The 25,050-nt window shown below is 46.5% G+C and overlaps 1 protein-coding gene across 2 annotated transcripts in view; it reads right to left on the reverse strand.

Moving 5' to 3' along the window:
* Positions 1 to 25,050, reverse strand: part of plcd1a (phospholipase C, delta 1a) — an 88,879-nt gene that overhangs the window by 45,109 nt on the left and 18,720 nt on the right. For both annotated transcript variants that reach the window (XM_052516256.1, XM_052516255.1), the window contains exon 2: positions 24,427 to 24,585. In XM_052516256.1, coding sequence (XP_052372216.1) covers positions 24,427 to 24,585 — 159 coding nt within the window. The remainder of the gene's footprint in view (positions 1 to 24,426; positions 24,586 to 25,050) is intronic.

Here is a 25,050-nt window from a genome sequence, read left to right on the forward strand (position 1 = left end):
CTTGAGAGGTATCAGGATGTTCAGGGCCCGTATCCACAAAGCATCACAGAGCAGGACTGATGATCTAGGATCAGTTTGGCCTTTATATCATAATGAATACATTTATATGGACAGGTCCTAGTCCTGGAGACTTGAGACTCACTCAGCTGACTAACTGACTGCTGGATGAACTAATACCACAGAAGTACTCAGCAGAAGATAAGCTATTGTTTCACACACGAGCAGTCAGCCAAACACACACACAGCAAACAGAAGGTTGTTGCAGAATTCCATTTTCAGAGACAGAACAGTGTCCAAGTCATCACACATTCCTTAAATACCCGATGAAATTCAGGGAGAGTAAGAGTATACTGTGTGGTCCTGACCACATTCATTCCCTTGATAATTATCAAGCCTTTCTGTGGAACAAGATCATCCAAACACTCTGTGGTGCAACCAAAGGTAGGAGTGAATGGGAAAGGAAGCCAAACCATGTCTGTGTTTACTATGTTAACTTCCCCTTAGAGTTATTCTATGTTCACTCTGTTAACTTCCCCTTAGAGTTATTCTGTGTCTGGTGGATGCTTGACACAAGAAAAAACTAGATGTGATGAAGTGAAAATCTGAGGCCCGCACCCAACCCTAACCCACTAATATAGAACATGTGCTATAGGCAGGGTAGCCTAGTAGTTAGAGCGGTGGACTAGTTACCGGAAGGTTGCAAGTTCAAACCCCCGAGCTGACAAGGTACAAATCTGTCGTTCTGCTCCTGAACAGGCAGTTAACCCACTGTTCCTAGGCCGTCATTGTAAATAAGAATTTGTTCTTAACTGACTTGCCTAGTTAAATAAAGGTAAAATAAAAGGCTACTGTGACAGGGCTGTGCAGGATTTTGTTGTTGCCTGCTATGACATCTTTCTGCTTATAATCTCCAACATTTTGGTAGGCAATTTTAGTCAGCTTGTCTATAAGTAGATAAATGTAACTTCTCTTCTGTCATTATATGTTGCCCTAGATGACTATATAAAACCTTAACAATGTAATAGATCGATAGAATGAATTCTTTAATCTAGTTGACATCGGTAAAGTTTTCTCTGTCATCTTTTGTGGAGCCTGGGGAGAAAATACAACAAAGAAGTTAAGGGACTGGGGAGAAAATACAACAAAGAAGTTAAGGGACTGGGGAGAAAATACAACAAAGAAGTTAAGGGACTGGGGAGAAAATACAACAAAGAAGTTAAGGGACTGGGGAGAAAATACAACAAAGAAGTTAAGGGACTGGGGAGAAAATACAACAAAGAGGTTAAGGGACTGGGGAGAAAATACAACAAAGAAGTTAAAGGACTGGGGAGAAAATACAACAAAGAAGTTAAGGGACTGGGGAGAAAATACAACAAAGAAGTTAAGGGACTGGGGAGAAAATACAACAAAGAAGTTAAGGGACTGGGGAGAAAATACAACAAAGAAGTTAAGGGACTGGGGAGAAAATACAACAAAGAAGTTAAGGGACTGGGGAGAAAATACAACAAAGAGGTTAAGGGACTGGGGAGAAAATACAACAAAGAAGTTAAGGGACTGGGGAGAAAATACAACAAAGAGGTTAAGGGACTGGGGAGAAAATACAACAAAGAGGTTAAGGGACTGGGGAGAAAATACAACAAAGAAGTTAAGGGACTGGGGAGAAAATACAACAAAGAGGTTAAGGGACTGGGGAGAAAATACAACAAAGAAGTTAAAGGACTGGGGAGAAAATACAACAAAGATGTTAAGGGACTGGGGAGAAAATACAACAAAGAAGTTAAGGGACTGGGGAGAAAATACAACAAAGAGGTTAAGGGACTGGGGAGAAAATACAACAAAGAAGTTAAGGGACTGGGGAGAAAATACAACAAAGAAGTTAAGGGACTGGGGAGAAAATACAACAAAGAAGTTAAGGGACTGGGGAGAAAATACAACAAAGAAGTTAAGGGACTGGGGAGAAAATACAACAAAGATGTTAAGGGACTGGGGAGAAAATACAACAAAGATGTTAAGGGACTGGGGAGAAAATACAACAAAGAAGTTAAGGGACTGGGGAGAAAATACAACAAAGAAGTTAAGGGACTGGGGAGAAAATACAACAAAGATGTTAAGGGACTGGGGAGAAAATACAACAAAGAAGTTAAGGGACTGGGGAGAAAATACAACAAAGAAGTTAAGGGACTGGGGAGAAAATACAACAAAGAAGTTAAGGGACTGGGGAGAAAATACAACAAAGAAGTTAAGGGACTGGGGAGAAAATACAACAAAGAAGTTAAGGGACTGGGGAGAAAATACAACAAAGATGTTAAGGGACTGGGGAGAAAATACAACAAAGATGTTAAGGGACTGGGGAGAAAATACAACAAAGAATGACATCAGTTTGACCGGTTGTAAGGAAAGCAAAAGCTGTGAAAATGACCCAAATATTTCTGATAAGATTTCAGTTCATCTTCGATGAGAATTGTATGTGGTTGAATCACTATCAGCTTTTATGACAGCACCTCTACACATGGTGCCTAACTGAACATTGCATTCCTTCAAGATGCTGAAAGAAAGACATATCTCCACTCCTGTTACCAAGTCAAAAGGTATCATTTTACTGCAAGCAATGCTTAATGTAACGTTGGTTATGTATTTATTATTAAGATTACAGCTCTATTCACACGGGACTAGTATTACTAGAGAACATTCTTTCGCTTTTATTCTGTAAATTGACAGTTATGACGGAAGTCTGGAGTTTTTTTTCAGGCAGTAATAGGCTACACTAATAACTCAAGCTTGGTTCTAAAGTTTCTAAACCATACCAAACCATCTTTGGTATAATGTCGCCATAATATTTGATTTGAGGAAGTGTGATCATAATCATTACCATATTTTTCAATCTCACACATAACATAGCCAGCACTGCTATCATCCTCTTCTACTAAACGTGTATTTGTATTTATTACCAATCCCCATTAGCTGCAACATTTCAATACATTCACAGATTTCACAACACACTGTGTGCCCTCAGGCCCCTACTCCACCACTACCACATACAGTGCCTTGCGAAAGTATTCGGCCCCCTTGAACTTTGCGACCTTTTGCCACATTTCGGGCTTCAAACATGAAGATATAAAACTGTATTTTTTTGTGAAGAATCAACAAGTGGGACACAATCATGAAGTGGAACGACATTTATTGGATATTTCAAACTTTTTTAACAAATCAAAAACTGAAAGATTGGGCGTGCAAAATTATTCAGCCCCCTTAAGTTAATACTTTGTAGCGCCACCTTTTGCTGCGATTACAGCTGTAAGTCACTTGGGGTATGTCTCTATCAGTTTCTATCAGTCCTAGGCTACTGAGACTGGTTCAACAGCAATGCTTTGTCTTTTTTATCCTGGACTTGCAAATCAGCCTATCCATAAAAGGTGTTTAAATGGACTATTCGTCAGAGTGCCTTGAATTTAAAAAATCCTGCACATCCTAAAACCTACACACACAGCATCCATCCCCATCTTCAGAGAGAGCCTCTCATCTGGTTACCAAAGATGGACTCCTCCAAATGTACTTCAATGATTCAAGCCTATAATGAACGGTAGGCCTAGGCTATATTTTTCTAATTGAGATTGTGCCTCACACATACAACACAAATTAGCATGTAGCCTAGGCTATATTTTTCTTATTGAGATTGTGCCTCACACATACAACACAAATTAGCATGTAGCCTAGGCTATATTTTTCTTACTGAGATTGTGGCTCACACATACAACACAAATTAGCATGTAGCCTAGGCTATATTTTTCTTACTGAGATTGTGCCTCACACATACAACACAAATTAGCATGTAGCCTAGGCTATATTTTTCTTACTGAGATTGTGGCTCACACATACAACACAAATTAGCATGTAGCCTAGGCTATATTTTTCTTATTGAGATTGTGCCTCACACATACAACACAAATTAGCATGTAGGCTCGGCTACAACTCCAAACACAGGCTATTTGTAATGAGTACGCTGAGAGTCGGGAAGCAAGTTCAGGCAGTGAGTGTTTTAATGAATAAAAGAAACAATGAACTCAAAACACAAACAACGCACCGACATGAAAGCAGAGTCAGAAACAATGACACCTGGGGAAGAAACCAAAGGGAGGGACATATACAGGGAAGGTAATCAAGGAGGTGATGGAGTCCAGGTGAGTGACATACAGGGAAGGTAATCAAGGAGGTGATGGAGTCCAGGGGAAAGACAGATATAGAGAAGATACTCAAGGAGGTGATGGAGTCCAGGGGAAAGACAGATATAGAGAAGATACTCAAGGAGGTGATGGAGTCCAGGGGAAAGACAGATATAGGGAAGATAATCAAGGAGGTGATGGAGTCCAGGTGAGGGACATATACAGGGAAGATAATCAAGGAGGTGATGGAGTCCAGGGGAAAGACAGATATAGAGAAGATACTCAAGGAGGTGATGGAGTCCAGGTGAGTTACATATACAGGGAAGGTAATCAAGGAGGTGATGGAGTCCAGGTGAGGGACATATACAGGGAAGATAATCAAGGAGGTGATGGAGTCCAGGTGAGGGACATATACAGGGAAGGTAATCAAGGAGGTGATGGAGTCCAGGTGAGTGACATACAGGGAAGGTAATCAAGGAGGTGATGGAGTCCAGGGGAAAGACAGATATAGAGAAGATAATCAAGGAGGTGATGGAGTCCAGGTGAGGGACATATACAGGGAAGATAATCAAGGAGGTGATGGAGTCCAGGTGAGGGACATATACAGGGAAGATACTCAAGGAGGTGATGGAGTCCAGGTGGGTGACATATACAGGGAAGATAATCAAGGAGGTGATGGAGTCCAGGTGAGTGACATATACAGGGAAGATAATCAAGGAGGTGATGGAGTCCAGGTGAGGGACATATACAGGGAAGATAATCAAGGAGGTGATGGAGTCCAGGTGAGGGACATATACAGGGAAGATAATCAAGGAGGTGATGGAGTCCAGGTGAGGGACATATACAGGGAAGATAATCAAGGAGATGATGGAGTCCAGGTAAGTGACAGATATAGAGAAGATAATCAAGGAGGTGATGGAGTCCAGTTGAGAGACAGATATAGGGAAGATAATCAAGGAGGTGATGGAGTCCAGGTGAGGGACATATACAGGGAAGATAATTAAGGAGGTGATGGAGTCCAGGTGAGGGACATATACAGGGAAGATAATCAAGGAGGTGATGGAGTCCAGGTGAGTGACAGATATAGGGAAGATAATCAAGGAGGTGATGGAGTCCAGGTGAGTGACATGAGGCGCTGGTGCACGAGACGATGGTGACAGGTGTGTGGGATAATCAGCATCCTGATGAGGGAGTATACGTGACACTATTGAGCAAAACAATGTATGTTAATTTTCTCTACTGTTGCATTACTGTAGCCTATGATATTTAAAGAACTGTAGAATCACTCCACAATGAACCAGGAGGAGAATATTTCATGCCCCCAGCTGAATTGACAATGAAAAATTGACAATGCAAAGCCGAATTGACAATGCAAAGACTGTCAATGACCTAAAAAACACATGCAGTATTAAGCCATGGAACGCCTTGATTGGCCAAGCCCTCGTCGCTGCCCTATCCACTGCCCTCGTCACTGCCCTCATCACTGCCATAGCCACTGCCCTAGCCACTGCCCTCGCCACTGCCCTCGTCGCTGCCCTAGCCACTGCCCTAGCCACTGCCCTCGTCACCGCTCTCGTCACTGCCCTCGTTACTGCCCTAGCCACTGCCCTCGTTACTGCCCTAGCCACTGCCCTCGTTACTGCCCTAGCCACTGCCCTCGTCACTGCCCTCGTCACTGCCCTCGTTACTGCCCTAGCCACTGCCCTCGTTACTGCCCTAGCCACTGCCCTCGTTACTGCCCTAGCCACTGCCCTCGTCACTGCCCTCGTTACTGCCCTAGCCACTGCCCTCGTTACTGCCCTAGCCACTGCCCTCGTTACTGCCCTAGCCACTGCCCTCGCCACTGCCCTCGTCACTGCCCTAGCCACTGCCCTCGTCACTGCCCTCGTCACTGCCCTCGTCACTGCCCTCGTTACTGCCCAAGCCACTGCACTCGTTACTGCCCTAGCCACTGCCCTCGTTACTGCCCTCGTCACTGCCCTCGTCACTACCCTCGCCACTGCCCTCGTCACTGCCCTCGCCACTGCCCTCGCCACTGCCCTCGCCACTGCCCTCGTTTACTGCCCTCGCCAGTGCCCTCGCCACTGCCCTCATCACTGCCCTCATCACTGCCCTCGCCACTGCCCTCACCACTGCCCTCGTCACTGCCCTCATTTACTGCCCTCGCCACTGCCCTCGTCACTGCCCTCGTCACTGCCCTCGCCACTGCCTTCGCCACTGCCCTCACCACTGCCCTCGTCACTGCCCTCGCCACTGCCCTCGCCACTGCCCTCGTCACTGCCCTCGTTTACTGCCCTCGCCACTGCTAGCTATTACACTAATAATTACGGTTGTGAAAATAGCTAGAATATTCCTGACAAACCCCTCTCCAACCCTACTCTAACCCATCTCCAGCCCTACTCTAACCCATCTCCAGCCCTACTCTAACCCAACTCCAGCCCTACTCTAAACCATCTCCAGCCCTACCCTAACCCTACTCTAACCCATCTCCAACCCTACTCTAACCCATCTCCAACCCTACTCTAACCCATCTCCAGCCCTACTCTAACCCATCTCCAGCCCTACTCTAACCCTACTCTAACCCATCTCCAACCCTACTCTAACCCATCTCTAACCCTACTCTAACCCATCTCCAACCCTACTCTAACCCATCTCCAACCCTACTCTAACCCATCTCCAGCCCTACTCTAACCCATCTCCAGCCCTACTCTAACCCATCTCCAGCCCTACTCTAACTCACTCCAGCCCTACTCTAACCCATCTCCAGCCCTACTCTAACCCATCTCCAACCCTACTCTAACCCATCTCCAGCCCTACTCTAACCCATCTCCAGCCCTACTCTAACCCATCTCCAGCCCTACTATAGCCCATCTCCACCCTACTCTAACCCATCTCCAACCCTACTCTAACCCATCTCCAGCCCTACTCTAACCCATCTCCAGCCCTACTCTAACCCATCTCCAGCCCTACTCTAACCCATCTCCAGCCCTACTCTAACCCATCTCCAGCCCTACTATAGCCCATCTCCAGCCCTACTCTAACCCATCTCCAGCCCTACTATAGCATGCCTACCCACAGGAAACAATAGCCTTGCCAGGTCATTCACATGATCACTCCCCTCTGAGCCTCTGCACAGTCTGGGTGTGTGTGGCCACTGGTATGGTCCGGGCTCCAGTGTTTGCTCAGGGAGAGGCCAGAGGTTATCAGGCTCAGCAGGAGCAGCCTTCTCTGGGTTGGGTGGAGTGGATGGAGGGGCCGGCTGGGTTCTGGGCTTGAGCAGATAAACATGAACAGTCCTCTGTCTGGAGATGTCTCAGAGGAAGCCACGGGTGGACTGGAAAGACACACCAGCACACACACACGCACACATACAAACACACACGCACACACCGGCCTGGACAGTGGAGAGGGAAGTAGTGTGGGAACAGTCAGGATTCACCACTTGTTATTTCCTCCTTGTCTTCGGCCAACTAGCTAAACAAATTAACTATCTAGAACACGATCTGTTAGTGGTAACTAGCTAAACAAACTAACTATCTAGAACACGATCTGTTAATGGTAACTAGCTAAACAAACTAACTATCTAGAACACGATCTGTTAGTGGTAACTAGCTAAACAAGCTAACTATCTAGAACACGATCTGTTTGTGGTAACTAGCTAAACAAGCTAACTATCTAGAACACAATCTGTTAGTGGTAACTAGCTAAACAAACTAACTATCTAGAACACGATCTGTTAATGGTAACTAGCTAAACAAACTAACTATCTAGAGACGTGTAGTCCACTTGTCCACTTGTCATTCCAATCTCCTTTGCATTAGCGTAGCCTCTTCTGTAGCCTGTCAACTATGTGTCTGTCTATCCCTGTTCTCTCCTCTCTGCACAGACCATACAAACGCTCCACACCGCGTGGCCGCGGCCACCCTAATCTGGTGGTCCCAGCGCGCACGACCCACGTGGAGTTCCAGGTCTCCGGTAGCCTCTGGAACTGCCGATCTGCGGCCAACAAGGCAGAGTTCATCTCAGCCTATGCCTCCCTCCAGTCCCTCGACTTCTTGGCACTGACGGAAACATGGATCACCACAGACAACACTGCTACTCCTACTGCTCTCTCTTCGTCCGCCCACGTGTTCTTGCACACCCCGAGAGCTTCTGGTCAGCGGGGTGGTGGCACCGGGATCCTCATCTCTCCCAAGTGGTCATTCTCTCTTTCTCCCCTCACCCATCTGTCTATCGCCTCCTTTGAATTCCATGCTGTCACAGTTACCAGCCCTTTCAAGCTTAACATCCTTATCATTTATCGCCCTCCAGGTTCCCTCGGAGAGTTCATCAATGAGCTTGATACCTTGATAAGCTCCTTTCCTGAGGACGGCTCACCTCTCACAGTGCTGGGCGACTTTAACCTCCCCACGCCTACCTTTGACTCATTCCTCTCTGCCTCCTTCTTTCCACTCCTCTCCTCTTTTGACCTCACCCTCTCACCTTCCCCCCCTACTCACAAGGCAGGCAATACGCTCGACCTCATCTTTACTAGATGCTGTTCTTCCACTAACCTCATTGCAACTCCCCTCCAAGTCTCCGACCACTACCTTGTATCCTTTTCCCTCTCGCTCTCATCTTTTTTATTTTTTATTTTTTATTTCACCTTTATTTAACCAGGTAGGCTAGTTGAGAACAAGTTCTCATTTGCAACTGCGACCTGGCCAAGATAAAGCATAGCAGTGTGAACAGACAACACAGAGTTACACATGGAGTAAACAATTTAGCAAGTCAATAACACAGTAGAAAAAAATGGGCAGTCTATATACAATGTGTGCAAAAGGCATGAGGAGGTAGGCGAATAATACAATTTTGCAGATTAACACTGGTGATAAATGATCAGATGGGCATGTACAGGTAGAGATATTGGTGTGCAAAAAGAGCAGAAAAGTAAATAAATAAAAACAGTATAAAAACAGTATGGGAATGAGGTAGGTGAAAAAGGGTGAGCTATTTACCAATAGACTATGTACAGCTGCAGCGATCGGTTAGCTGCTCGGATAGCTGATGTTTGAAGTTGGTGAGGGAGATAAAAGTCTCCAACTTCAGCGATTTTTGCAATTCGTTCCAGTCACAGGCAGCAGAGTACTGGAACGAAAGGCGGCCAAATGAGGTGTTGGCTTTAGGGATGATCAGTGAGATACACCTGCTGGAGCGCGTGCTACGGATGGGTGTTGCCATCGTGACCAGTGAACTGAGATAAGGCGGAGCTTTACCTAGCATGGACTTGTAGATGACCTGGAGCCAGTGGGTCTGGCGACGAATATGTAGTGAGGGCCAGCCGACTAGAGCATACAAGTCGCAGTGGTGGGTGGTATAAGGTGCTTTAGTGACAAAACGGATGGCACTGTGATAGACTGCATCCAGTTTGCTGAGTAGAGTGTTGGAAGCCATTTTGTAGATGACATCGCCGAAGTCGAGGATCGGTAGGATAGTCAGTTTTACTAGGGTAAGCTTGGCAGCGTGAGTGAAGGAGGCTTTGTTGCGGAATAGAAAGCCGACTCTGGATTTGATTTTTGATTGGAGATGTTTGATGTGAGTCTGGAAGGAGAGTTTGCAGTCTAGCCAGACACCTAGGTACTTATAGATGTCCACATATTCAAGGTTGGAACCATCCAGGGTGGTGATGCTAGTCGGGCATGCGGGTGCAGGCAGCGATCGGTTGAAAAGCATGCATTTGGTTTTACTCGCGTTTAGGAGCAGTTGGAGGCCACGGAAGGAGTGCTGTATGGCATTGAAGCTCGTTTGGAGGTTGGATAGCACAGTGTCCAATGACGGGCCGAAAGTATATAGAATGGTGTCGTCTGCGTAGAGGTGGATCAGGGAATCGCCCGCAGCAAGAGCAACATCATTGATATATACAGAGAAAAGAGTCGGCCCGAGGTGAACCCTGTGGCACCCCCATAGAGACTGCCAGAGGACCGGACAGCATGCCCTCCGATTTGACACACTGAACTCTGTCTGCAAAGTAATTGGTGAACCAGGCAAGGCAGTCATCCGAAAAACCGAGGCTGTTGAGTCTGCCGATAAGAATTTGGTGATTGACAGAGTCGAAAGCCTTGGCGAGGTCGATGAAGACGGCTGCACAGTACTGTCTTTTATCGATGGCGGTTATGATATCATTTAGTACCTTGAGTGTGGCTGAGGTGCACCCGTGACCGGCTCGGAAACCAGATTGCACAGCGGAGAAGGTACGGTGGGATTCGAGATGGTCAGTGACCTGTTTGTTGACTTGGCTTTCAAAGACCTTAGATAGGCAGGGCAGGATGGATATAGGTCTATAGCAGTTTGGGTCCAGGGTGTCTCCCCCTTTGAAGAGGGGGATGACTGCGGCAGCTTTCAATCCTTGGGGATCTCAGACGATATGAAAGAGAGGTTGAACAGGCTGGTAATAGGGGTTGCGACAATGGCGGCAGATAGTTTCAGAAATAGCGGGTCCAGATTATCAAGCCCAGCTGATTTGTACGGGTCCAGGTTTTGCAGCTCTTTCAGAACATCTGCTATCTGGATTTGGGTAAAGGAGAACCTGGAGAGGCTTGGGTGAGGAACTACGGGGGGGGCGGAGCTGTTGGCCGAGGTTGGAGTAGCCAGGCGGAAGGCATGGCCAGCCGTTGAGAAGTGCTTATTGAAGTTTTCGATAATCATGGATTTATCGGTGGAGACCGTGTTTCCTAGCCTCAGTGCAGTGGGCAGCTGGGAGGAGGTGCTCTTGTTCTCCATGGACTTCACAGTGTCCCAGAACTTTTTGGAGTTGGAGTTACAGGATGCAAACTTCTGCCTGAAGAAGCTGGCCTTAGCTTTCCTGACTGACTGCGTGTATTGGTTCCTGACTTCCCTGAACAGTTGCATATCACGGGGGGCTATTCGATGCTATTGCAGTCCGCCACAGGATGTTTTTGTGCTGGTCGAGGGCAGTCAGGTCTGGAGTGAACCAAGGGCTGTATCTGTTCTTGGTTCTGCATTTTTGAACGGAGCATGCTTATCTAAAATGGTGAGGAAGTTACTTTTAAAGAATGACCAGGCATCCTCAACTGACGGGATGAGGTCAATGTCCTTCCAGGATACACGGGCCAGGTCGATTAGAAAGGCCTGCTCACAGAAGTGTTTTAGGGAGCGTTTGACAGTGATGAGGGTGGTCGTTTGACTGCGGCTCCGTGGCGGATACAGGCGATGAGGCAGTGATCGCTGAGATCCTGGTTGAAGACAGCGGAGGTATATTTGGAGGGCCAGTTGGTCAGGATGACGTCTATGAGGGTGCCCTTGTTTACAGAGTTAGGGTTGTACCTGGTGGGTTCCTTGATGATTTGAGTGAGATTGAGGGCATCTAGCTTAGATTGTAGGACTGCCGGGGTGTTAAGCATATCCCAGTTTAGGTCACCTAACAGAACAAACTCTGAAGCTAGATGAGGGGCGATCAATTCACAAATGGTGTCAGGGCGCAGCTGGGAGCTGACGGGGGGTCGGTAGCAGGCGGCAACAGTGATAGACTTGTTTCTGGAGAGAGTAATTTTCAAAATTAGTAGTTCAAACTGTTTGGGTATGGACCTGGAAAGTATGACATTACTTTGCAGGCTATCTCTGCAGTAGACTGCGACTCCGCCCCCTTTGGCAGTTCTATCTTGACGGAAGATGTTATAGTTGGGTATGGAAATCTCTGAATTTTGGTGGCCTTCCTGAGCCAGGATTCAGACACGGCAAGGACATCAGGGTTAGCAGAGTGTGCTAAAGCAGTGAGTAAAACAAACTTAGGGAGGAGGCTTCTGATGTTGACATGCATAAAACCAATCTAACACCTCCCACACTGCCCCTACTCGGATGGTATCGCGCCGTCCCAACCTTCGCTCTCTCTCCCCCGCTACTCTCTCCTCTTCCATCCTATCATCTCTTCCCTCTGCTCATACCTTCTCCAACCTATCTCCTGATTCTGCCTCCTCAACCCTCCTCTCCTCCCTTTCTGCATCCTTTGACTCTCTATGTCCCCTATCCTCCAGGCCGGCGCGGTCCTCCCCTCCCGCCCCGTGGCTCGACGACTCATTGCGAGCTCACAGAACAGGGCTCCGGGCAGCTGAGCGGAAATGGAGGAAAACTCGCCTCCCTGCGGACCTGGCATCCTTTCACTCCCTCCTCTCTACATTTTCCTCCTCTGCTGCTAAAGCCATTTTCTACCACTCTAAATTCCAAGCATCTGCCTCTAACCCTAGGAAGCTCTTTGCCACCTTCTCCTCACTCCTGAATCCTCCTCCCCCTCCCCCCCTCCTCCCTCTCTGCAGATGACTTCATCAACCATTTTGAAAAGAAGGTCGACGACATCCGATCCTCGTTTGCTAAGTCAAACGGCACCGCTGGTTCTGCTCACACTGCCCTACCCTGTGCTCTGACCTCTTTCTCCCCTCTCTCTCCAGATGAAATCTCGCGTCTTGTGACGGCCGGCCGCCCAACAACCTGCCCGCTTGACCCTATCCCCTCCTCTCTTCTCCAGACCATTTCCGGAGACCTTCTCCCCTACCTCACCTCGCTCATCAACTCATCCCTGACCGCTGGCTACGTCCCTTCCGTCCTCAAGAGAGCGAGAGTTGCACCCCTTCTGAAAAAACCTACACTCAATCCCTCCGATGTCAACAACTACAGACCAGTATCCCTTCTTTCTTTTCTCTCCAAAACTCTTGAACGTGCCGTCCTTGGCCAGCTCTCCCGCTATCTCTCTCTGAATGACCTTCTTGATCCAAATCAGTCAGGTTTCAAGACTAGTCATTCAACTGAGACTGCTCTTCTCTGTATCACGGAGGCGCTCCGCACCGCTAAAGCTAACTCTCTCTCCTCTGCTCTCATCCTTCTAGACCTATCGGCTGCCTTCGATACTGTGAACCATCAGATCCTCCTCTCCACCCTCTCCGAGTTGGGCATCTCTGGCGCGGCCCACGCTTGGATTGCGTCCTACCTGACAGGTCGCTCCTACCAGGTGGCGTGGCGAGAATCTGTCTCCTCACCACGCGCTCTCACCACTGGTGTCCCCCAGGGCTCTGTTCTAGGCCCTCTCCTATTCTCGCTATACACCAAGTCACTTGGCTCTGTCATAACCTCACATGGTCTCTCCTATCATTGCTATGCAGACGACACACAATTAATCTTCTCCTTTCCCCCTTCTGATGACCAGGTGGCGAATCGCATCTCTGCATGTCTGGCAGACATATCAGTGTGGATGACGGATCACCACCTCAAGCTGAACCTCGGCAAGACGGAGCTGCTCTTCCTCCCGGGGAAGGACTGCCCGTTCCATGATCTCGCCATCACGGTTGACAACTCCATTGTGTCCTCCTCCCAGAGCGCTAAGAACCTTGGCGTGATCCTGGACAACACCCTGTCGTTCTCAACTAACATCAAGGCGGTGGCCCGTTCCTGTAGGTTCATGCTCTACAACATCCGCAGAGTACGACCCTGCCTCACACAGGAAGCGGCGCAGGTCCTAATCCAGGCACTTGTCATCTCCCGTCTGGACTACTGCAACTCGCTGTTGGCTGGGCTCCCTGCCTGTGCCATTAAACCCCTACAACTCATCCAGAACGCCGCAGCCCGTCTGGTGTTCAACCTTCCCAAGTTCTCTCACGTCACCCCGCTCCTCCGCTCTCTCCACTGGCTTCCAGTTGAAGCTCGCATCTGCTACAAGACCATGGTGCTTGCCTACGGAGCTGTGAGGGGAACGGCACCTCAGTACCTCCAGGCTCTGATCAGGCCCTACACCCAAACAAGGGCACTGCGTTCATCCACCTCTGGCCTGCTCGCCTCCCTACCACTGAGGAAGTACAGTTCCCGCTCAGCCCAGTCAAAACTGTTCGCTGCTCTGGCCCCCCAATGGTGGAACAAACTCCCTCACGACGCCAGGACAGCGGAGTCAATCACCACCTTCCGGAGACACCTGAAACCCCACCTCTTTAAGGAATACCTAGGATAGGATAAGTAATCCTTCTCACCCCCCTCCCCTTTTAGATTTAGATGCACTATTGTAAAGTGACTATTCTACTGGATGTCATAAGGTGAATGCACCAATTTGTAAGTCGCTCTGGATAAGAGCGTCTGCTAAATGACTTAAATGTAAATGTAAATGTAGAACACGATCTGTTAATGGTAACTAGCTAAACAAACTAACTATCTAGAACACAATCTGTTAGTGGTAACTAGCTAAACAAGCTAACTATCTAGAACACGATCTGTCAGTGGTAACTAGCTAAACAAGCTAACTATCTAGAACACAATCTGTTTGTGGTAACTAGCTAAACAAGCTAACTATCTAGAACACAATCTGTTAGTGGTAACTAGCTAAACAAGCTAACTATCTAGAACACAATCTGTTTGTGGTAACTAGCTAAACAAGCTAACTATCTAGAACACAATCTGTTAGTGGTAACTAGCTAAACAAGCTAACTATCTAGAACACAATCTGTTTGTGGTAACTAGCTAAACAAGCTAACTATCTAGAACACAATCTGTTAGTGGTAACTAGCTAAACAAGCTAACTATCTAGAACACAATCTGTTAGTGGTAACTAGCTAAACAAGCTAACTATCTAGAACACAATCTGTTAGTGGTAACTAGCTAAACAAGCTAACTATCTAGAACACAATCTGTTTGTGGTAACTAGCTAAACAAGCTAACTATTCAGCAGACGTCATCATACATCATCAGAGAGCGCAACAGGAAATTGTACGGTCTACACTCGGTTTGTTGTTTACAATAAAACATTTTCATTAAATCGATTTTAATCCGAACTGAAGTTTTGTTGCTAAGGATTTCACGAAGTGGTTAGCCTTTTACGGCTGGGACTGCAAGTTTGTGTTCCTTTTTTTGCGAGGATTCTGCGAGTGCTAGCTGGCTGTACTACAGACACCTGTCATCATCTTGGGAAAGACTCATTGTTATATTTTTGAAAAAACAGCTGGTTGCAGTAAAGAGGCAATCTGGATAATAAGGAGATCCTGAGGGAATTGACGAGTACCAACAGCTTTACAGTATGGAGGAACAACATACTCCCTCATGGAAAGATCCGACCACCTCACAAAAAACTTTAACCCAACAAAAAAAGAAAAACAGATTCATCTACAGACACGGACGATTTACTTACCATTGAAGTAGAGGCTAGTGCTCTGGCTGGAATCCATGCAACACTGGAACCGTTGTGTGAGGAGGTAGCAGGGCTGGAATCCATGCAACACTGGAACAGTTGTGTGAGGAGGTAGCAGGGCTGGAATCCATGCAACACTGGAACAGTTGTGTGAGGAGGTAGCAGGGCTGGAATCCATGCAACACTGGAACAGTTGTGTGAGGAGGTAGCAGGGCTGGAATCCATGCAACACTGGAACAGTTGTGTGAGGAGGTAGCAGGGCTGGAATCCATGCAACACTGGAACAGTTGTGTGAGGAGGTAGCAGGGCTGGACTCCATGCAACACTGGAACAGTTGTATGAGGAGGTATCAGGGCTGGAATCCATGCAACACTGGAAACGTTGTGAGGAGGTAGCAGGGCTGGAATCCATGCAACACTGGAACAGTTGTGTGAGGAGGTAGCAGGGCTGGAATCCATGCAACACTGGAGCAGTTGTGTGAGGAGGTAGCAGGGCTGGAATCCATGCAACACTGGAAACGTTGTGAGGAGGTAGCAGGGCTGGAATCCATGCAACACTGGAAACGTTGTGAGGAGGTAGCAGGGCTGGAATCCATGCAACACTGGAACAGTTGTGTGAGGAGGTAGCAGGGCTGGAATCCATGCAACACTGGAAACGTTGTGAGGAGGTAGCAGGGCTGGAATTCATGCAACACTGGAAAAGTGGTGTGAGGAGGTAGCAGGGCTGGAATTCATGCAACACTGGAACAGTTGTGTGAGGAGGTAGCAGGACTGGAATCCATGCAACACTGGAAACGTTGTGTGAGGAGGTAGCAGGGCTGGAATCCATGCAACACTGGAAACGTTGTGTGAGGAGGTAGCAGGACTGGAATCCATGCAACACTGGAAACGTTGTGAGGAGGTAGCAGGGCTGGAATCCATGCAACACTGGAACAGTTGTGTGAGGAGGTAGCAGGACTGGAATCCATGCAACACTGGAAACGTTGTGTGAGGAGGTAGCAGGACTGGAATCCATGCAACACTGGAAAAGTGGTGTGAGGAGGTAGCAGGACTGGAATCCATGCAACACTGGAAACGTTGTGTGAGGAGGTAGCAGGGCTGGAATCCATCAACACAGGAACAGTTGTGTGAGGAGGTAGCAGGGCTGGAATCCATGCAACACTGGAACAGTTGTATGAGGAGGTATCAGGGCTGGAATCCATCAACACAGGAACAGTTGTGTGAGGAGGTAGCAGGGCTGGAATCCATCAACACAGGAACAGTTGTGTGAGGAGGTAGCAGGGCTGGAATCCATCAACACAGGAACAGTTGTGTGAGGAGGTAGCAGGGCTGGAATCCATCAACACAGGAACAGTTGTGTGAGGAGGTAGCAGGGCTGGAATCCATCAACACAGGAACAGTTGTGTGAGGAGGTAGCAGGGCTGGAATCCATGCAACACTGGAAAAGTTGTGTGAGGAGGTAGCAGGGCTGGAATCAATGCAACACTGGAAACGTTGTGTGAGGAGGTAGCAGGACTGGAATCCATGCAACACTGGAACCGTTGTGAGGAGGTAGCAGGGCTGGAATCCATGCAACACTGGAACAGTTGTGTGAGGAGGTAGCAGGGCTGGAATCCATGCAACACTGGAACAGTTGTGTGAGGAGGTAGCAGGGCTGGAATCCATGCAACACTGGAACAGTTGTGTGAGGAGGTAGCAGGGCTGGAATCCATCAACACAGGAACAGTTGTGTGAGGAGGTAGCAGGGCTGGAATCCATCAACACAGGAACAGTTGTGTGAGGAGGTAGCAGGGCTGGAATCCATCAACACAGGAACAGTTGTGTGAGGAGGTAGCAGGGCTGGAATCAATGCAACACTGGAAACGTTGTGTGAGGAGGTAGCAGGGCTGGAATCAATGCAACACTGGAAACGTTGTGTGAGGAGGTAGCAGGGCTGGAATCAATGCAACACTGGAACAGTTGTGTGAGGAGATAGCAGGGTGAGGGGGAGTTTGGAGTTTAGCCAGAATGAAATTCTCACGCTCCAAGGAGAAAACAAGGCACTCACAGCCAAGGTAAAAATCCACGATTTCAACATGGATCGTCCACTCAGGGAAAACAGGGTGATGAGGGAGTCGCTACTAGACATACAAAGTCGTAGCATGCGTGAAAATCAGAAAACTAATTCTGGGATTCCTGAGGACGCATCCAATAATCCAGAGGGCGCGATCAGAGAATTCATGCAATCTGCCTTCTAACTTCCTATAGAGACTGTAAACAAGGTGGCTTTCCACCGAGTACACAGACTTGGAGCTCGGAGCAACAAGACCAAGAGTCCCTGACCGATCATTGCAAAATTTGAACACTACCAACAAAAAGAGCTGATCAAAAGCAGAGGAAGGGAGCTTAAGGGACCAAATTCAGTCTCAATTACCAATTTCCAAGGGAGATAAACGAACGTCGTAAGAGACTGTATCCGGTACAAAGACAGCAAAGGAAGGATGGTAGGCCGTGCCTTTATCATTGTGGAGAAACTCTTTATAGATGGACAGTTATTCCGAGACAGCTCCATAACACCATGGCTGTATTAAATTCTACAGGGACTTCAGGTTATGAAAAAAAAGAAAGTATGGGAACTGTAAAAATATCTGAACATTATGAAGTGGAAATGAACATACACGTACTCAATTACATGCTTGCTTACGGACTTATACATACACACACCTGATCTCGCTCTCTTCTCTCACTCTCTCTTTTCTCTTCTCTTCTCTCCCTCTCTCTCTCTATTGTCGAGAGCTGTTTTATAATTTAATGTTTACTGTTTATCAATCATTTTTATGTATTTGTCTATAAGTTTATATATGTTTACAACAAGTAAGGGGAAGATATCAGAGTCGGGGCTTTGGGGAATAATAACATATTGTATGGAATACCTTTGTACTGTGTAGTGGAGTCGTCTCCAGAGAAATGCAAGGTCTCTTTCATGATCATGTGAAACGTCAATTGCTATGGAAGTGTTGGGATGTGTTTTTCAATTATGTTAAAGGTAATTATGATGCAACTATGGTGGTTATACGTTATGGATTACAATTATCATCATGAATATTACGGCTATACGCACTTCATTAGTTATTTTTTATTTGGACATCACACATTATAGTCTTATACAGACATCAGACACACTCTCACTAAATCACATTCAATATCATACACATCAACCTACACAGATTTACTACACACATAAAATCTTGTCTCAATTTTCTAACATCTGTGGCATTGGCTCACAGGCAAACAGGCCTGGCAATAAAACCACCTTCCGGAGACACCTGAAACCCCACCTCTTTAAGGAATACCTAGGATAGGATAAAGTAATCCTTCTCACCCCCCTTTAAGATTTAGATGCACTATTGTAAAGTGACTGTTCTACTGGATGTCATAAGGTGAATGCACCAATTTTTAAGTCGCTCTGGATAAGAGCGTCTGCTAAATGACTTAAATGTAAATGTAAATGTAAAACAAATATCGCTAGAACCTATTTCTTGAATTCTAAATATAAGACATTTGAAAGCTAGTTTTGACCTTCCATAATACCTCTGATGGCAGTAACTTTACAATTACTAATTATGGTCAATTTAAACTGAGAATAGTATCTAGTTATGGTAAGGGGTGAAATAAGTACAGCCAGTTATAATTGTAACTGTTTAGCAGATTATAAAAAAAAGAAGATTAGTCTTTACATGGCTAAAAGAAAAGGAATATAACATATAATGTATACATGAAACTCTACATCCTTAGATGAAGTTGCGTGTAAAAAGGAATGGGGGGGTGAAATAATTCTCTGTCATGAACAAAGGAACTCAAAAGGTGTGATGATATTAATTAACAAAAATGTTGATCTGATTGTGAAAATAATCAGGAATAATTTGCATGGAAGGTGGATCCTTTTGAATATGAAAGTGGACGAAAAAGAGATGTGGCTCATTGATCTATATGGTCCAAATCAGGATGATCCATACTTCTTCAAAAACATTTATACCAATTTATTGAAGTTACAGGCAACGATCTAATCTAATCATCCTGGTAGGAGACTATAACACAGTGTTAAGTACCTCAATGGACGTAAAGGCAATCACTCTACAAACTGTGCCCTTAACGAAATCACAAATATCATGGACACATTAGAAATAGTGGATATTTGGAGACTAAAAAACCCCGACCTAGTGAGATATAGATGGAGGAGACTTAATCAAGCTAGTCGTCTTGACTACTTTCATGTCTCTCTCTCTCTTGCATTAAAGGTTTTTAAAAGTTTTAATAGGAGACAGAATGCGACCGGATCATCATCTGATTCACATAACTCATGGATTTTCCAAGTGGACGGGAATATTGGAAATGTAATCAAAGTTAACTGGAGGACAAACTAACTAAGACAAAAAAATGTATAACTGAATTTTTCCAGTTTAATATAGGTTCAGCCCGTTATTGTTTGGGATACTTCTTGCGACTAGCAAACCCGTATCCGGGAGCGTAATCATAGCTTCAAATGCATTAGCATAACAGCCTCAAGCGCATTACCATAACGCAACTTTTCCTATTCATGAAAATCGCAAATGAAATGAAATGAATATATTCAAACACAAGCTTAGCCTTTTGTTAACAACACTGTCATCTCAGATTTTCAAAATATGCATTACAACCAATGCTAGACAAGCATTTGTGTAAGTTTATCATGGCATAATGCTATGCTAGGCTCTGCTGGCAGCAGGCAACATTTTCACGAAAATAAGAAAAGCAACCAAATTAAATCATTTACCTTTGAAGAACTTCAGATGCTTTCACTCAGGAGACTCTCTGTTAGATTGCAAATGTTCCTTTTTTCCAAAAATAATATTTTTGTAGGCGAAAAACCTCCCGTTAGTTCATCCTGCTTGGCTGGGAAATCGACCGAAAAATACTTAAACTATAACGCCAAACTTTTCAAAATTTGCTCCATAATATCGACAGAAACACGGCAAACGTTGTTTAGGATCCATCCTCAAGGTGTTTTTAACATATATATTCGATAATATATCCGTCGAGGCAATTGGTTTCTCATAAGAAGCGATTGGAAAAATGGCTACCTCAGTATTTTACGCAAGATTTTCTCCGGGAGACACCATGTGACCTCTCGCTATGTATGGTCCCTTACAGCCATTCTCCAATGGAAATGCCTAAAAAGACGTCACAATGCTGTAGACACACTCTTAGTAAAAGTATTTATCTTCAACTCGCAATCTGTGGATTCTATTCAATTAGATAGATTGAAAATGTATGTTAAACATGGCATATATTATTATTATTATTATTATTATTATTATTATATATTAAACATCACAGCATAGTTGAAAGATATGTGTTAAGTAGAATCCCGAAGTGGGTGGCCAGCAGAGATAGATGGGATGGGCTGAGGAAATGGTTGGGATGTGGAATTGGAGACAGATGGGAGTAGAGTTGCTGTGCGGGAGATATAATGATGGTCAAAGATAAATGTTTTTTAAGTCTAAATACAACATAATAAAAAGTATGTTTGAATGACACTGATTGGCAGTGTTTTTACAACTAATGTATGTTTGCCTGAGGCTGATGCAGTGCAGGTGTTTGGACACATGCATATACACACACTCTCATTCAAATAAACACATACAAGAACACACACATAAATGTAATAGTGCCAGACATGCACACAAACATATACAGTTGGCATTGCTTTTATGATTTTAGTTCTCTTTGATGTCCTTTGTTTTAAATTGATATACTTTAAATAAATAAAAAATTGCATTGTTGTTTGCTGTTTTCTTCTATCTTATTTTTTTCTCTTTAGTTCAATCTCTTGGTTGTTGGTGCATTGGGGGGGTTCTTGGGGGTGGGGAATGGAATTAATTGTGGTTTTTATTTTTCTTCTTGGGGGGACTGTGGGAGGGGTCTTGAATGGTTGAGGGACAGGTATTGGGGAACTGTGGGGGGATCTTGGAGGGTTCGGGTTCATGTTTTTTTGGACTGGTGGGAGATCTGTTAACGTGCCCTTGAGCAGGGCATTGACCCTGGATGCTTCTGTGTGTCCCTCTGAATGGGAGTCTGTTGGATGACTGGTGTGATGTAGTTGTTGAGCGGCTTCACTGCAAGTATATTGTATGTTTCGAATATTCAATAAAATAAAATAAACAAATAAATATGACAAAATAATGAAAAAACAAAACCAATAAAAAAAACTCCCTCAGTGTGTCAGACTATGCAGTGGATATCTGCACGTTGGCAGCTGAGGGTGCCTGGAACGTGGAAGCGCTGTTCGACATGTTCCTGCACCGAATATCGGAGGAAGTAAAGGACAAGCTTGCAGCCTGGGAACTACAGACGGATCTCGACTCGCTCATCGCCCTAACCATTTGGATCGATGGGCGACTACGGGAGTGAAGGAAGGAGAGGAGGTACGATTTCACTCGCCCGTCCAAGCCTCACCTCCGAAGCATTCCGGAAGTCCCCGGAAGTCCCCAGACTGCTGAGAGAACCCGAGGCTACCCGATTTCCCCCGAGAGTCTCCAAAGTCTGCCGATTCACCTCTTCCCGAGCCGATGCAACTAGGCAGAGCTAGGCTGTCCCCAGCCGAACGGCTAGACAGGCTTCACATGAAGAGTTGCCTGTATTTCTGGTCATTTCGTCTCCACTTGTCCACTTAAAGACAAGGCTCAACGGTAGGAGCAAGTACTTTGGTGGGCCATACAGATAACTTTCCTCTCTAACTTCTGACCAGTAGTGGTATCTAGGCATGTAACCCCCAGTCTGACCAGTAGTGGTATCTAGGCATGTAACCCCCAGCCTGACCAGTAGTGGTATCTAGGCATGTAACCCTCAGCCTGACCAGTAGTGGTATCTAGGCATGTAACCCCCAGCCTGACCAGTAGTGGTATCTAGGCATGTAACCCCCAGCCTGACCAGTAGTGGTATCTAGGCATGTAACCCCCAGTCTGACCAGTAGTGGTATCTAGGCATGTGACCCCCAGCCATACCAGTAGTGTTATCCAGGGATGTGACCCCCAGCCTGACCAGTAGTGGTATCTAGGCATGTAACCCCCAGCCTGACCAGTAGTGGTATCTAGGCATGTGACCCCCAGCCTGACCAGTAGTGGTATCTAGGCATGTAACCCCCAGCCTGACCAGTAGTGGTATCTAGGGATGTAACCCCCAGCCTGACCAGTAGTGGTATCTAGGGATGTGACCCCCAGCCTGACCAGTAGTGGTATCCAGGCATGTAACCCCCAGCCTGACCAGTAGTGGTATCTAGGGATGTGACCCCCAGCCTGACCAGTAGTGGTATCCAGGCATGTAAACCCCAGCCTGACCAGTAGTGGTATCTAGGGATGTAACCCCCAGCCTGACCAGTAGTGGTATCTAGGGATGTAACCCTCAGCCTGACCAGTAGTGGTATCTAGGCATGTAACCCCCAGCCTGACCAGTAGTGGTATCGAGGGATGTGACCCCCAGCCTGACCAGTAGTGGTATCTAGGCATGTAACCCCAGCCTGACCAGTAGTGGTATCTAGGCATGTAACCCCCAGTCTGACCAGTAGTGGTATCTAGGCATGTAACCCCCAGTCTGACCAGTAGTGGTATCTAGGCATGTAACCCCCAGTCTGACCAGTAGTGGTATCTAGGCATGTGACCCCCAGCCATACCAGTAGTGTTATCCAGGGATGTGACCCCCAGTCTGACCAGTAGTGGTATCTAGGCATGTAACCCCCAGCCTGACCAGTAGTGGTATCTAGGCATGTGACCCCCAGCCTGACCAGTAGTGGTATCTAGGCATGTAACCCCCAGCCTGACCAGTAGTGGTATCTAGGGATGTAACCCCCAGCCTGACCAGTAGTGGTATCTAGGGATGTGACCCCCAGCCTGACCAGTAGTGGTATCCAGGCATGTAACCCCAGCGTGACCAGTAGTGGTATCTAGGGATGTGACCCCCAGCCTGACCAGTAGTGGTATCCAGGCATGTAAACCCCAGCCTGACCAGTAGTGGTATCTAGGGATGTAACCCCCAGCCTGACCAGTAGTGGTATCTAGGGATGTAACCCCCAGCCTGACCAGTAGTGGTATCTAGGCATGTAACCCCCAGCCTGACCAGTAGTGGTATCTAGGGATGTGACCCCCAGCCTGACCAGTAGTGGTATCTAGGCATGTAACCCCCAGCCTGACCAGTAGTGGTATCTAGGCATGTAACCCCCAGCCTGACCAGTAGTGGTATCTAGGCATGTAACCCCCAGCCTGACCAGTAGTGGTATCTAGGCATGTAACCCCCAGTCTGACCAGTAGTGGTATCTAGGCATGTAACCCCAGTCTGACCAGTAGTGGTATCGAGGATGTAACCCCAGCCTGACCAGTAGTGGTATCTAGGGATGTAACCCCCAGCCTGACCAGTAGTGGTATCTAGGGATGTAACCCTCAGCCTGACCAGTAGTGGTATCTAGGCATGTAACCCCCAGCCTGACCAGTAGTGGTATCGAGGGATGTGACCCCCAGCCTGACCAGTAGTGGTATCTAGGCATGTAACCCCCAGTCTGACCAGTAGTGGTATCTAGGGATGTAACCCCCAGCCTGACCAGTAGTGGTATCTAGGCATGTAACCCCCAGCCTGACCAGTAGTGTTATCTAGGGATGTGACCCCCAGCCTGACCAGTAGTGGTATCTAGGGATGTGACCCCCAGCCTGACCAGTAGTGGTATCTAGGGATGTGACCCCCAGCCTGACCAGTAGTGGTATCTAGGCATGTAACCCCCAGCCTGACCAGTAGTGGTATCTAGGCATGTAACCCCAGCCTGACCAGTAGTGGTATCTAGGCATGTAACCCCCAGCCTGACCAGTAGTGGTATCTAGGGATGTAACCCCCAGCCTGACCAGTAGTGGTATCTAGGGATGTAACCCCCAGCCTGACCAGTAGTAGTATCTAGGGATGTAACCCCCAGCCTGACCAGTAGTGGTATCTAGGGCTTGTTGTTTCATAACAGAATGGAGGTAAATGTGTTTGAGGCCCATCAATGGGCTACCTTTAATTCAGTTGTGGATGTTGATGTAGATGAATGGTACAGTAACAGTGCAGTACTCACAGGTCTGTTTTCTCTTGAAGATCCTGTGTGACTCATGCCATATGGTCGCATTGTCATCATGCAGCTTGTACATTCGCTCCTTTTTCCAAGAGGAAGACTTTACTTTCATCAGCTTTCCCCCCACCAGCAGGAACTGAAGGTCCACATCGCCCTCTAAACCTAGTGGGGTCACACAGAGGTTAGAGGTCAGGCAGACATTAACCGTCACATAAAAGAGCTGCATCATTTGGCTCCCAAACGGCTCCTCATTCAAAATGCTTGAAAATCGACCTAGAACCAAAAATGGTTGATAAGGTTGTTAAGTTTGTTTGGGTGTTATGGTTGTTAAGGTTGTCATGGTTGTTATGGGTGTTAAGGTTGTCATGGTTGTTATGGGTGTTATGGTTGTCATGGTTGTTATGGGTGTTATGGTTGTCATGGTTGTTAAAGGTGTTATGCGTGTTTTGGGTGTTACAGAAGAAGATCTTCAAAGATAAGGCATGAATTATATCGTTATTTCTGAGTTGTATGTCGCACCTGGCTCGTTGAAATCTGATTTTCATGTGTTTGTATGCGGGGTGCTGTCCTCAGATAATCGCAGCTTCGCCGTAAATAATAATCTGCTTCACCGTAAAGCCTTTTTGA

This window comes from Oncorhynchus keta, unplaced genomic scaffold (genome assembly GCF_023373465.1).
Source record: "Oncorhynchus keta strain PuntledgeMale-10-30-2019 unplaced genomic scaffold, Oket_V2 Un_scaffold_4195_pilon_pilon, whole genome shotgun sequence".
Classification (NCBI taxonomy): Eukaryota; Metazoa; Chordata; class Actinopteri; order Salmoniformes; family Salmonidae; genus Oncorhynchus; species Oncorhynchus keta.